This window comes from Arvicanthis niloticus, chromosome 7 (assembly GCF_011762505.2).
Source record: "Arvicanthis niloticus isolate mArvNil1 chromosome 7, mArvNil1.pat.X, whole genome shotgun sequence".
NCBI classification, from domain to species: Eukaryota; Metazoa; Chordata; class Mammalia; order Rodentia; family Muridae; genus Arvicanthis; species Arvicanthis niloticus.
The window spans coordinates 39,753,277-39,767,169 of NC_047664.1; the positions used below are offsets into that span (position 1 = coordinate 39,753,277).

Below are 13,893 nucleotides of genomic sequence, written 5' to 3' on the forward strand. Positions count from 1 at the left end.
CACTAGGAGCTCTATTTAAAAGATTTCTATGTATCATTCTTGTGGATTCAGAAATTGCCTCTGTGTGTGTGTGTGTGTGTGTGTGTGTGTGTGTGTGTGTGTGTAAGAGAGAGAGAGAGAGAGAGAGAGAGAGAGAGAGAGAGAGAGAGTGTCTAGGTGACACCTAGCCATAGCACATTGTGTCTAGGTGTCAGCTCAGCATTTGTAGTGTCTTTGTCTAAGTCCCTGTGCTGTGCTGGACTCCAGGCCAAGTCCATGGTCCCACAGCCCCAGGGAGGCATTTTTAGAGCATCTGACACTTCCTTTTGTCCCAGGTGAAGTGATTTTCTGCAGCCGTGGAAGCAGTCCTCTCGCTGACCGTGCATCTCAACTGAGTGGGTCTCTGGCCCAGCTGCCAGAAGATGGGCCCTGGTTCCCCACCTTTCCTGTGGTGTCACCTCTCCACTGTTGTCATTATCACTTGAGCTGTTTCTGCTTAGGTGCTAAATCATCTTCCTCTGTGCCCAGTGTCCATGCCTGAGACCCCCCCCCAAGCCAGGAACAAAGTGGGACACTCAGTGCTGCAGCACTAGGGACCAATGACCCCCACCACTGGGCTTGTCTTTAATGGTGGGCGCACAGAAACCTAGGTGCTTGAGAGGGTCGGGAAGATCTTGCTGAGAGGGCAGGCAGGGACAAGCTACAGATGAGTAGGTTGAGAGGTCTGCAGGTCTACATGGAAAGCTGGGCTACCTTTCCTCCAGCGCTTGGGTATGGTGGCCACAGAGGAAGTGGGTATTTCTCATTCTGCACTTGTCTGAAATTACAAACACCTTGTAACTCAAAGCACAAGCTTCATCACCCTTGTAGGGTCACATGGTCTATGGGTAGTAGGTGGCTTAATCCTCCCTTACTGACTCTGCCCTCCTGCCCTCCAGGCTACCTCCATTGTGAGGAGCACAATGAGGTCCTTGTCTAAGGTGAAGGCCACATTGCCAAGGTGCCCATGTCACCTGCCAGCATTTCTACTGCTCATTTGAATCACAGTGTGTGCTGTATTCCTTCTATCACAGGGCCTTTGCATGTGCCCTAAGTTAACTTCTGTTCTTCAATTCTTTAGACTTCATTGTTCAGGGGTAGAAGTAGGAGGTGGAAAGTTGCCCTGTTCACTCTGCTGGGCTTAGTGGTTCATTTGATGAGGGTGACCTCATCATCAGAAGGTGTAGTCCACAACATCAGCACCCTCACTTTCCATGGGGAGCTTGGTCGCCAAAAGCCTGCACTGAGCAGAGTGAGTTCTAGCCTTATACCTGGCCTTCCTGGGACGGTGCCCAGGGTCACAGCAGAGCCTGGCCCCCACTGACCTTCATACAGTCTTATTTAAAGACAAGAAACAAAATGGTAGTGTGCATCCTTGGACCAGAGCTCAGAGAAGAGCATGGATTGTAGACGACCCTGCATGAGGCACAGTGCCCTCCATGCAGTGTGCCAACATTGCTTCTGCCTCTGTGGTGGCATAGGTCACTTCATCTCTGACATCCTATGTACCTGGAGATACTAATCATCTTCTTTGATGTACAGGTCTTCATATGTGCCTGGGCTGTTACCTGGCCTGTACAGATCCCATGACTATAGCCACCTAAGGTGAGGCGGAGTAGTCTGGAGCTTGAACTAGCTAGCCATACTGACAGTGGGTTGCCGAGGAGGAGCCATGCTGTGCGCTTAGAAGCATGTGCCTGTCATGCTTCCTTCTGCCTTCTTCTGACTCATCCGTCTACATGGGTGTCTTGGTGTGGAAGGAGTGTTCCACACCAAGTCTCTCTGTGTGTTGTATGTCACCCGTAGCCTCTTGCCTGGGCGTTTTACATGGGGTTCAGATACTGCTGTGCTCCATGTTGCGGGAGCTTCCTTCCAGGCCTCTCCTTACTCAGATTTCCTAGTTTTTCTCCAATTTCATTTCACATATAAATCCCTAGGCCTTATAATATCAGCTTTAATGTGCTCTGGAAAGTAAGAGCCCAGCCTGTTTTTTTTTTTTTTTTTTTTTTCAGATGTGGTTCAGTTCCCACCTCCACTGCATCTGTCCCCATCTGCTCCTGGGCTTTCCCTTCTGCTTCTCTGACCAGTTTTGTTCCACATCTTCCTGCCTGTGTGGTGCTGTGGCAAGTGATGTACAGTGGGAATGGGGTGGCATACAGTGGGATGAGGAAGAAGTACAGTGGAGATTCACATGGTATACAGTGAGGATGGACAAGGTGTGCAGTGGGAGTAGGTGGACCATCCTTACTTTTCCTGTGCTTTCTGTTCAGTTTCTGCTGAGACAGTCTCACTCTGCTTGTGTAGCAGCTCTTGGGAAACCTGTCAGAACCTATTTTGGACTTAAATATGCATTCTGAGAAAATCAGTGTCTGCTCTGGTCACTGGACACAGATCAGCTTCAGAGATCAGCCATGTGGGATCCCAGCCCCACAGAGTGTGTGAGGTGCTCACATCATGAGCTTGTGGTGGCTGAATTAACTAGTGAGGTGGTAGCCCTGCACAGTCTCAGTTCCCAGCAGTGTCAGCTGCTGTGACCATGACACCCTGCTAAACAGTGTTCTAAAAGAACAGACCAGAGCTTCTATGATGTATCCTGGCCCAAACCCATCCCTCTAGTTCTCAGAACAGTGGTTGATGTATAGACAATGTGTGTGGGTATAGGTGGGGGTCAAAGAAAAATTAAAATTGTCAAAGTTCTGATCTCACAATATCATTTCTTCTGACACAAATATCTGTAGTGTGTCAGCACGTGGCTTTCCCTTGTCTCTTTAAACCTAAATAGTGGCTGCCTTTGGACACTCCTGCCCAATACTCAATCTGGATACCATGCTGGTCTGAGCGAGGTGTACTAGGAGCCTATAGTCACACCCCTGGCCTGGCTCCTAGCCCTCAGCATTACTTTCTTCTAGTGCTGGGCCTCCTCTGAGGCCCTCTGTATTCTAGTTTATATGCCATCTGCATGCCGTTCCAGATGTGATCTGAAAGTTTGTCCATGCTGCTTCCAGTCCTCTGCCTTCCTCTCCTCCCTTCCCTGATAGGAAGGGCACTTCAGTGGCTGGCCTTGAGCTAGAGCCTGCTAACTTGTCCCCAGGAATCTGTCCTGTGGCCTGACCACAGGGCAGACCATCCTGAGTAGCCTGTCCTGAGTGCTCAGAGCAGATGGTGTATGTGATGTAGCAGCATTTCCTTAATGATGCCCTGTGGAAAATCACCTTAGTCAGCTCTACTGCCTGAGCTCCTTGACAGCATAGCCCCGTAGAACTTCTGTCCTGCCACTCCACGGTGGGCTGGCCTTGTCTCTAACCAGGGTCATCCTCATCTAGGGAAGATCCATGTGCCCTGCTCACCAGAGCAATGTGTGTAACAACTCTAGAGTTCCACTTACACTGCCCTGTGGCCCTTCTTCCATCCCTTGTTCATCAAGTGGACAAGGGTGATGATAGAGAGGATCTTCCTAGACACACCTCCTTCTCTTTATTGTAATATTTTCCCGTATCGGGGTCAGTGAATGAGCCACCAGATCACACATGGTTAAATACTTAATTTGGATGATACGGCTTAATGTTCTCACTGAGAAGTGACATGCACACAGAAAAGTGCACAAGCGATGAGCCATGGATTCCACATTGCAGCAGACAGCACCAGGAGGGCGATGGGGCCAACTGCAGCCCTTCCTCAGACTTTACTCAGGGTCTTTTGCTTTGTGGTGCACTTATAAATGCCTCCCTGCCTTCCATGTGCTCAACATTGCTCTTTCTGCTCTGGATTGTGTGCACACTGTAGGTAATAGCTTCTCTTGTTCATCCTCATGCAGCCCTGTGAAGCTGAGATGTGTTCTTTTCACTGCTCTGAAGTCTAGAAAGCCTTGGCTAGATTTCAGGTTCAGTGCATATTGCTGACTGAACAGGCGTGGAAAGCAGAGCTGGGTGTAGGTACCCGTGGCCTCCTTGTCAGGAAGGCAAGAGGTGCAGGTATGTCTGTGATGATCCTGCAGAGTTGACGGGAGCTGACCTGAAGGACTGCATCAGCAACAACAGCCTGAGCAGCAATGCCAGCCTCCCCAGTGTGCAGAGCTGCCGGCGCCTACGAGAGAGGAGAGTTGCAAGCTGGGCAGTGTCATTTGAGCGTCTGCTGCAGGATCCCATTGGTGTTCGCTACTTCTCTGTAAGTATGGGGGACTGCTGTGGGGTGCTGGCAGTTTGTGCCTAGGGTGCTTGAGCTCACTGGGTCATCTCAGAACTCAGAGACTGTGCATCACCTTGTGAAAGGTGTGGTCATCCCAGCACCTGTTCCATGCTCAAGGCTCAGGGTAGAGTGTGCATTTGTAGGGGCCATCAGTTCAGTTTTCTCTTCCAGGCCTGCCTCCTGTCCTGGAGTTTCCTGCTGGCCCTCTTTTCTCTCACTCTCTCAATGTCTGTGCAGCAAGGAACATCAGAGTCTCTTGGCTTTGTGTGTTTGGTTTTTTGTTTGTTTTGAGACTGGAGTTCACTATGTTACTCAGGCTGGTTTGGAACTCATAATCCCCCTGCCTCATCCTTCTGAGTACTAGGATTACAGTTGTATGACATCATCCTAACTGGAGCTTCTTCAAAATCCTTAGAAATGCATGCTGATAAATACAGCTTTAAAGGATCCAGGATTGGGGTTGGATGAGTGATGGGATGATTACGAGCAGCAATGATAACAGTGTCAGCATGATATGATGACTTAGTTTGTATGCAAGCCAGAAACTAAAAATGTATTTCTAAAAAAAAAAAAAAAAGATGAGCCGGGCAGTGGTGGCGCACGCCTTTAATCCCAGCACTTGGGAGGCAGAGCCAGGTAGATTTCTGAGTTCGAGGCCAGCCTGGTCCAGGCTACACAGAGAAACCCTGTCTTGGGGGCGGGGGGGAAATGACCAGCACTCGAGAAAAGAACCGTGAGGCAGGTGGCATGCTCATGTGTGCTGCACAGCCCCATGCCTGCTCTCAAGGTCCTCTTGAGAGGTACCTATTTTGCCATATTGTAGACAAAGAGGGCCAGGGAAAGGACATGGGGGCTCAGCTGCATGGAGGGGTCATGGAATGCCAACTGCTCTTCTTCCTATGTTCCCTCAGGATTTTCTACGGAAGGAATTCAGTGAAGAGAACATTTTATTCTGGCAGGCCTGTGAATGCTTCAGTCATGTTCCTGCACATGACAAAAAAGAGGTAAATTGCTCTTCAGAGCAGGGGCTGTGTGAGGGTCAGGCGCCACACGGTCCATCACGTGTTGCTTGAGCAGTCGATGAGGGATGCCTCTTACATGACTTAAAAACAAGTGACATTTCTGCTTCAGAATAAAAACGTAAGTGTGTGACATTTAATTCTGCCTAAACATAGTCTGCATAAATGCCTTGCCACAGAGCCTGGCAGAGGTGGCACTTGATGTTGGGATGGGGAAGAAGGAACAGTGTTTGAGGGGACTTGGAGAAGCATTCTGGCAAACTGTACCCTCTACCTGTGGCTTGACAGCTCCTCTCTAGCTGCCCTGGGACTACCCTGGCCGTGTCCTGTGGCATTTCCCTCAAGGTAACAACTGTCCTCACAGAGTGGCCTCGTGCCTGTTTCTTGTGCTCAGAGCACTGTGTTCCCGCCCTCCCCTGTAGTGCACACTTTGCCAGCAGATCCTACTCTTGAGGCCTCTCCCAGGTAGCACCTCTCAGTCTCTGAGGCCCTTACAAAGCAACCATTTAGAAATTTGCAGAGGAGCCAGTTGAAGAGTTTCTTCCTGGCTCGCTCTTTTATGCTTGCCCTCATAAGCCAGAATATAGACACGGCCATGACTCAGCTCTCCAGCCCCAAAGCAGAGTCAGCCTTAGAAATGTTGCAGACACAGGTGGGAAATGTGTGCCCAGTGGGTTTGTGCACAGATCTGCTCAGACCTTTCTGCCTGTCAGCTCTCTTATAGGGCCCGGGAGATTTTCAGTAAATTCCTGTGCAGCAAAGCCACCACTCCTGTCAACATTGACAGCCAGGCCCAGCTGGCAGACGATATTCTCAATGCACCCCACCCTGACATGTTCAAGGAACAACAGCTCCAGGTAACTTTGCAGACACTCTTCCATGGGGCTTCCACCCGGGGCTTCCTGTGCAGGACTTACTCAGAGTAGCGTGTGCTCTTCTGGGGAGGGGGCTACTAGTAATGTGGGCATGGTGACGAATCCGTCTGACCTGGGCAGGGGCTACTGGTAATGTGGGCATGGTGACGGATCTGTCTGACCTGGGGAGGGGGCTACTGGTAATGCGGGCATGGTGACGAATCCGTCTGACCAGTCGCACAGAGATTCGGTGGGGCTGAGGAACAAAACGGCCTGTGCCACAGATAGCCCCATGGACCCCACTGGCAACCAAAGTGAGTGACACTATTACTTTAAAAGTCATTGGGGCTGGTGAGATGGCTCAGCAGATAAAGACTCTTTCTGACAAACCTGACAACCTGAGTTTGATCATTGGGACCCACAGAGTGGAAGGGGACAATTAACTTCTATAAGTTGTACTCTGACCTCCATACATTGACCATGGCAGGTGTGCAACACACACACATACACACACATACACACATACATATACACATATGTACACATATATGTACATACACACGTATATACACATACATATACATACATACACACATATTTATACACACACACATTCTCGCTAAATAAATAAGTGAAAAAAATGAATGAACAAAATAAATATAAAAAAGAAAAAGGTTTTAAAAGTGCATTGGACACAGTTGACCTACAGAACATGACAGCTACAGCTTGGTCACATGGCACATTATGGAAAGTCAATGGTCTTTCATGATTGCAAGACTGACCCTGAGCAAGTTCAGTGTCACTTCCAGCATCCGAGAGTGGATGATACTGCACTGTCCCAATCCAGAGAAAGCTTTCTATGAGCATACATCACTGCCACACCAGTGTACATCCAGAACGCTGGGGCAATATGCAATATATACTTGTATGCTTATATGTTTAATAGAAGTAGCAGTTGTCATTTGAGACAGGGTCTCACTGTGTAGCTTCACCACCACTGATGTGAAGCTCACATACCCCTGCCTCAGCCTCTGAGTGCTGGATCACAGGATGCACATGGAACCTTGTTTACATGTTTGTGTCTTAATTCTGGAAGAGCATGTGATCTGACCCATCCAGAACACACTCCCCAGCCCTGTCAGCTGCTGTGCCACTGGGTTGTGGGAATTAGCTTAAAACTAAGCAGATCTCCCCAGGCCTCACTTACCCTTGAGACAGCTGCCTTCCAAGTCCTTAGGAAATGAAGACCTGCCAAGGATGCAGCCACAGTCTGAGTCTGCCTGCTTTTCTGGCTGTGCCTGACTCCTGTGAGTCTGCTCCTACTAAGGGTGTCAGAGAAGAGGCTGTTGAGAGGAAGGATCCATGGAGAGTTAATTAACATCAGAATGCCCTGGGGCCCAAGGGAGGGTTGGCAGGAATGACACCCTTCCAAAATGTCACTCATTCATGGGTACAGATCTTCTGTATCACCGAGGTCCTAAGAGATAGTTACCATCTCTTCTGTAACTATACTGCATGGCATCTGCTCCACAGATTTTCAACCTGATGAAGTTTGATAGCTATACTCGATTTCTGAAGTCCCAGCTGTACCAAGAATGCGTCCTGGCAGAAGTGGAGGGGCGTACCCTCCCAGACTCCCAGCAGGTCCCCAGCAGCCCAGCTTCTAAGCACAGCATCGGCTCTGACCACTCCAATGTGTCCACACCAAAAAAGGTGCTGGGCTAGCCCTTGTGGGGGTGAGAGTAAGGCTGTGTTCACACGTCCCTTCACCAGCTGGGGTGGGGCATGTAGGACACAGATTCTCCTAAACCCTTTCCTGGCCTCCTAACCCCTGGCTACCTCAGTGGCAAAGAGAGGACTGCCCTTGACCCACTGAAGGCTCTCCATTATTCCTCAGAATCCTTACTAGAGCTCTGTGTCAGGTTCCTTTAATGTTTTAACTAATGTTTCTATTTGGTGACAGTTAAGTGGAAAATCAAAATCAGGACGATCCCTGAATGAAGATGTTGGGGACGAGGATAGTGAAAAAAAACGCAAAGGGGCCTTTTTCTCTTGGTCAAGGAGCAGGAGCACGGGCCGGTCCCAGAAGAAGAAGGACCATGGCGACCATTCCCATGGTATGTGGAGACAGACCATGTGGTTGTGGGTGGGAGCTGGACTGCCATGGTGACATGAGAGGCCATGGTGGGCAGGCAAGATACAGCAGAATTGTCTGGGGGGATGAGGAAATGTCACAGATCCTGGGAATGCAGCAGAGTTGGGGATAAGCCAGCCTGTGAAGCAGGTCTGCTCCAAAACCTTCTGGAAACTCCTTGATTCAGTGTCTGGCTGACTGGGCTTCTTTTCTTCTTGCTGTGAGAGTAACCCGTGCTTCAGTAGAAAACTGGGAAAACAGAACCAAATGAAGAGAAACAAACACACTATCCCTGTGGCCAGGCACAGCTTGTTGTCTGTGCCAATGAATGTGCCCCAGCCATTGTGTTGGCAGTGGGCACTGGGAGATGGGCGTGTGTCCTGTGCAGGCCTCCTGTACCTGGCCGACTTGCAGTCATCTGTAGAGGGCTTTGGTAGCGCTCAGAGGCTCTGTCTGTCTGCTACAGGGTCTATAGATGCCTGAGAAGCTACCTTTTCAGAGTAGGTCACTGGATCCAGGATCCTGAGTGTCAGTCTGGCTTGGGATAAAATAGTGTCTAGGTATGTAGGCCAGCCTAGATCGTGGTTAGAACAAGTTAGTGACTTGGACTTTTGACTCAGATGGGATTTGTGAGGAAGAAGATGGGAAATGGGTCACCAGTAAAATGAGCAGCCAGCTAGTCACAGGGACAGGCTTCTTCAGACCCAAAACAGCACTTTGAGCTAGAAATCATGGCTAAAATGAAGAGAAATTCACCCAGGGACATGAGCCTGGGCAGCACAGCACTGGCCCCTGCTCTAGTACCTGGCAATGCCTCAGGTCCTACAGAGCCCTGACAATGGTGACCTCCTTGGTGGCCCTGACCTTAACCTCTGCTGTGAGGGAGCTGTTTGACTAAACCCCAGTGGAGCAGGTGGTGCCTGGAAGGGCCTCTCATGGTTTGCTGTCTCTGTTCTTACTGTATTATGTCTTCCCATTTGAGAGGTGAGATAGGGGTTCTGTGAGGGAAGGCATGTGAAGCTGTGGCTTCTGATTCACCCCAGTCATTCCCTTCTTTCAAGATGCCCCTCATGCCAATGGAGGCCTCTGCCGTCGGGAGTCCCAAGGCTCTGTATCCTCTGCGGGGAGCCTAGACCTGGTGAGTGGCCTTCTCCCCTCCTTCCAAGGGTCACAGGCTGCACCTACCAACTGGTAGATGAAGCTTGGCTCATCAAAAACCCAGCATTTGTTTCATAAACAGTGCCAGGATTGGACACTAGCCCTGGGTCCCCAGTCCTAGATTCCTAGAGCAGCGAGAGAAACTGTTTAGTAGAGGGGAAGGGTACTGTGTAAGGACTAAAATTAGCCTTGAGATTATTTCTTAAATGCCTTTGTTCTGATTTAGTTCATATTTTTGAACTCCCAGTAAAGTATACAGTATGCTTTGAAGTAGGGCTTTGTCTTCAGCTTGATGCTCAGACCTCCTGTTGACTCTGACATTCCAGTGTTTGTGTCTGCCTGTGGGCTCCTAGGAGCTGACCTACTACTACTTAAGAGCTAGGTGTCGTCCTGCAGTCTCTTCAAAGCACCCTGCCTGCCCTGCTCTTTGCTAATCTGCTGTGAGGGGAACTGGGTAGAACTGAAGACTTGCTACTCTGTCAACCATTGCCTGATAAGAATTCTAGGAAATGTTGTTGATTGTCAGTACTGTGACATCTGAAACTATCTGTCAACAGTTAACATTAGTGTAGATGGTTATTTCTTCTGTCTCCACATACCCTGTCAAGGCTACCATTGGTCACTTACCTATTTCCGCCCAGTACCCAAGCTTGGTGTTGGTACACATGAGTACCTGTACTTGTGTCTCAGCAGGGTGGTGGTCCTGTGCCTTGGGGTGGGGGTGGGTTGTCTCACCTGGGTCTCCAGTTCTCTGGTCTCACAGCTCAGAGAACTGTGGGTATATGGCACTGGGGAGAGCAGTACCATGTTTTTGTCGCCATCCAGTGGCCAGCCCAGGTTCCTCTCCATGGTGACCAAGAGGCCAGGTTGAGAACTGGCTCTGCCACTTTATACAGTCATTTCATGAGAGGAGCCACAGTGATTCAGGAGGAGTCCTTGGGCCATTTCTGCATCTAATCACCACCTCCCAGCCAGTTTTCTGAAGTAACAAGCAAAGAGGATTTTCAGACAATGGGGGAAGCGATAGCAGTTCTGAGATGGCTGCAAAGGCAGGTCTCACAGGTCTGTGCCCTCAGGACAAGCATCTAATGCTGTAACCAGAGGGTCAGGACAGCTTGCAGGCTCATCAGCACAGCCTCAGGTTCCAGAGGTGAGGTATGTCCCAGCACAGTAGTATGCAGGGCAACCTCAACTGGCAGGACAGCAGCCATGCTTCTGTTGTGAGCCATATAGTTAGCATAGTTGAGTGAGATCATTATCCTCCCTAGCCCTGGCCTCCAAACCCTACCATACCATCAGCTCTGGGGTCAGGGGGTGCCCTGTGGTGGATTCTGAACTTCTGCGTGTGTGGAACTGCATGGGGGACAGGCAGATTATTGGGCACATAAGATTAGGCTGTCTGAATCTTTCTCAGGAGACTCCCTTACCTCTAGACACCGACACTTGTCTCCCTACCCTACAGTCAGAGGCCTGTAGGACCTCAGCACTCGAGAAAGATAAGGCTGCCAAACATTGCTGTGTCCACCTCCCAGACGGGACATCCTGTGTGGTTGCTGTCAAGTCCGGGTTTTCCATCAAAGAGATCCTGTCTGGATTGTGTGAACGACATGGCATCAATGGGGCTGCTGTGGACCTCTTCCTGGTGGGCGGAGACAAGGTACTGTGCCAGGCAGGAGTGAGTGAGCCATCAGTATTCTACCTCTGTCTGCTTCCTTCCCCCGTCCTTGTTAGTGCTCCACTCCTGACACCAGCACTACCACCTCCTGCCTGGGAAGCAGAGCAGCTGCAAGTAGAGACTCCCAGGGGGTCGGTGGGTGCGTGGCAGCGCACCCCAGTGTCTAGAGGGTGTCGGGCTAATTTTGAACTACTCTTTTGTTCTTGCAGCTGTGTGCTGTTACATGTCAAGCCCACATGCTCCCACGTTAACTCTGGTGTTTTTGTTCCTCAGCCTCTGGTGCTGCATCAGGACAGCAGTATCCTGGCCACCAGAGACCTACGCTTGGAAAAGCGTACTTTGTTTCGGTAAGAAAACAACATACAGGTTTCTGGAGATTTCCAAAGCCTCCACAGTTTGAGCCTTAGGACTTCTTTTCCCTGCTAATCTGTTTTTTACCCAATGAGCATGTGTCCCATGTCAGACCATAAAAGAATGTCAGACTCTTGGCAATGGGGCAGGCACTACATACGGGCTGTGTAACCCTAACATCATAGTGGGGAAAGAGGCAGGAGTCTCTGCCCAGAGGATTCTAGGCAGAGGTCTGACTACTCAGTCCTCCGTCATGAAGATTGAGGACCACAGGCAGCCCTTGGCCCAGTTGTAAATCACAGAAGGGTGTCAGAGACTTCCTTCCACATGCCGGGGACTACTCCTTCCCAGGTGGAGCTGCATCACTGAGTCCTGTTCTGTTGAGGAACCTGTTAAGACATGGTGAGGCCAGAACTGGCCCTTTTGTGAATATTTCCCTGCCCTACCTCTAGGCTGGATCTCGTTCCAATTAACCGATCAGTGGGACTCAAGGCCAAGCCCACCAAGCCAGTCACAGAAGTGTTGCGGCCTGTGGTGGCCAAGTATGGCCTGGACCTGAGTAGCCTGCTGGTGAGGCTGGTAAGTGTCATTTGGAGTCTGAGCACCACCACCAGGGTTATACCCCACCTTACCCTTTCATACCTCAGTACCAGGTTTCATATCTCAGTTCGTGCCACTGTCCTCCCTAGGTTAGGGACAGCATCTGCCTCTATCAACTGTTTTCTCTATCTCATTTATTTGCACATTTTCATTATGGGAAAGGTTGATGTTTGCTTCAGGTAAATCAAACTGAAGCAATAAACACCCTGAAGCATCTCTATGATTTACAGGTGTGACAAGAAAACAGCACAGCCAGCACTTGGTGTGTAATTTGCCAGGGCACAGGCACACAGTCACTGTCACTTACACTGACAGACCGGCAGTTTCATGTGCAATTGCACACTGGACTTGGGGGTAAGATTGAGGAAGAGGACAGCAGGCCCTCCCTATTTATTACTGTCTCCATGGACCAGTATCTAGGATGGGGCTCTGGCCTTGAGGCAGTGTGGACTCAGATAGCATCTCCCAGGACTTCCTCATCAACTATATCCAAGTTGTTTTGGTATTTTATTTGTTTATTTTTTTGAGACAAGGTTTTTCTGGGTAGAAACAGAGAAACTGTAGACTGCCCTTGGATTACAGATATACATCACTATACTGGGCTGTGATTTCTAGTATTCTTAAATTTTTAATTTTCCCTGAAGTTGTCATCAGAATTGTTTAAGAGCTTTGAAGTAAACAAGAGGAACCTACTTAATTATTCACAGGCTCCAGCTTCCGGTGTAACTTGATACCACTTCCCTGTTGTGGGCTTCAGTTTGGAGCTCAGAAATCTGCCTACAGAGACCAACCCAGCCTGCCATCCAGGGTGTATGCTCTCCTCTCCTCCTCCTTAAAGCTGGGGTAGTCACACAGGCAGGGCAGAGCATCTGAGCACTCTAGAGCAAAGGCCACTCACATTGTAGTGCTAAGATTGCTAAGTGCTAAGATTGCTTCCTGCACCCCACCTTCAGGGTTTCCTTCAGAGCAGTTTAGGGATCAGCATGGTGGCTTTAGGTTGGCCATCATGGAGTCTGTGAGTGGTGTTCAAGCAGAAGCCAGATGAAGAAGTTACTGAGTGTTGACACATGCATACTGACCTTTTCTCTGGGGCTCAGGAGTTCCCAGTTTGCCCTTGGATATTCTGCCTCCCCCTTGAGTGACCTTTGAAAGACCTGCCCCATCAGCTTCTAAGGGTTCCATATTCCCACAGGTCAGCCAGGCTGGGTGACCTGACCCTGGGGGCAGCTGGATTGAGTCTCCATTAAGCCTGGGTTAGTCTTACTGTCAATGGCTGGATTAAAAGCAACTATTCCAGAAAGTTCCAATCTGGGTAAATGATTGAGTGCATCATCTCTGCCTCTAGAGCGGGGAGAAGGAGCCCCTGGACCTTGGTGCCCCTATATCAAGTCTGGATGGACAGCGGGTCATCCTAGAAGAGAGGGATCCTTCTAGAGGGAAAGGTAAGGCTACACACCTCCAGCTGCCAGCACCTCAGCCTGCCACTCAGTTGTCCAGTAGTTGTCTTATAACCACAACATGGACATGGAGCTGGCAGCAGCTTTGTGGGAGCTGGTAACCCCTCACATGGCAGTCTACTCCTATTTGCTCAGCCCAGCCTCCTACAGGGGAAGGGGCAGAAGGGTTGGGGCAGGAGAAAGCCCTGGCTCCTCTCAGCTGTAGAAAGAGTAGCAGTGCTTGTCTGCCACTCCAGGATGTTTATGTGGCAGAAAGTGCCAGAAGGTGCTCTTGTCTTTAGAGGCTTTTGATGATACAAAGCAGGGACCAAAGAAAGACCTGTTCTGAATCTCCTGTCTTTAATCCTGTGCCCTGTTCTGAGATTTGTCTCTCCAGATGAAACAGGAAGTGAAGACAATGGCGGGCATGGTCCTATCCAGCAGTTACTCGTGGTTCAGCATC

The 13,893-nt window shown here is 49.8% G+C and overlaps 1 protein-coding gene across 6 annotated transcripts in view; it reads left to right on the forward strand.

Annotated features, from left to right (window-relative positions):
* Rgs12 (regulator of G protein signaling 12) overlaps positions 1-13,893 on the forward strand; it is a 98,309-nt gene that overhangs the window by 72,815 nt on the left and 11,601 nt on the right. For all 6 annotated transcript variants that reach the window (XR_013111804.1, XM_076938343.1, XM_034508829.2 and 3 more), the window contains 10 exons: positions 4,013-4,182; positions 5,115-5,207; positions 5,936-6,079; positions 7,610-7,789; positions 8,040-8,193; positions 9,272-9,348; positions 10,831-11,025; positions 11,317-11,390; positions 11,847-11,973; positions 13,340-13,436. Coding sequence is in view for 5 of the 6 variants with exons in the window: in XM_076938343.1 (XP_076794458.1) it covers positions 4,013-4,182; positions 5,115-5,207; positions 5,936-6,079; positions 7,610-7,789; positions 8,040-8,193; positions 9,272-9,348; positions 10,831-11,025; positions 11,317-11,390; positions 11,847-11,973; positions 13,340-13,436 (1,311 nt within the window). In the remaining variant the exon portion in view is untranslated. The remainder of the gene's footprint in view (positions 1-4,012; positions 4,183-5,114; positions 5,208-5,935; positions 6,080-7,609; positions 7,790-8,039; positions 8,194-9,271; positions 9,349-10,830; positions 11,026-11,316; positions 11,391-11,846; positions 11,974-13,339; positions 13,437-13,893) is intronic.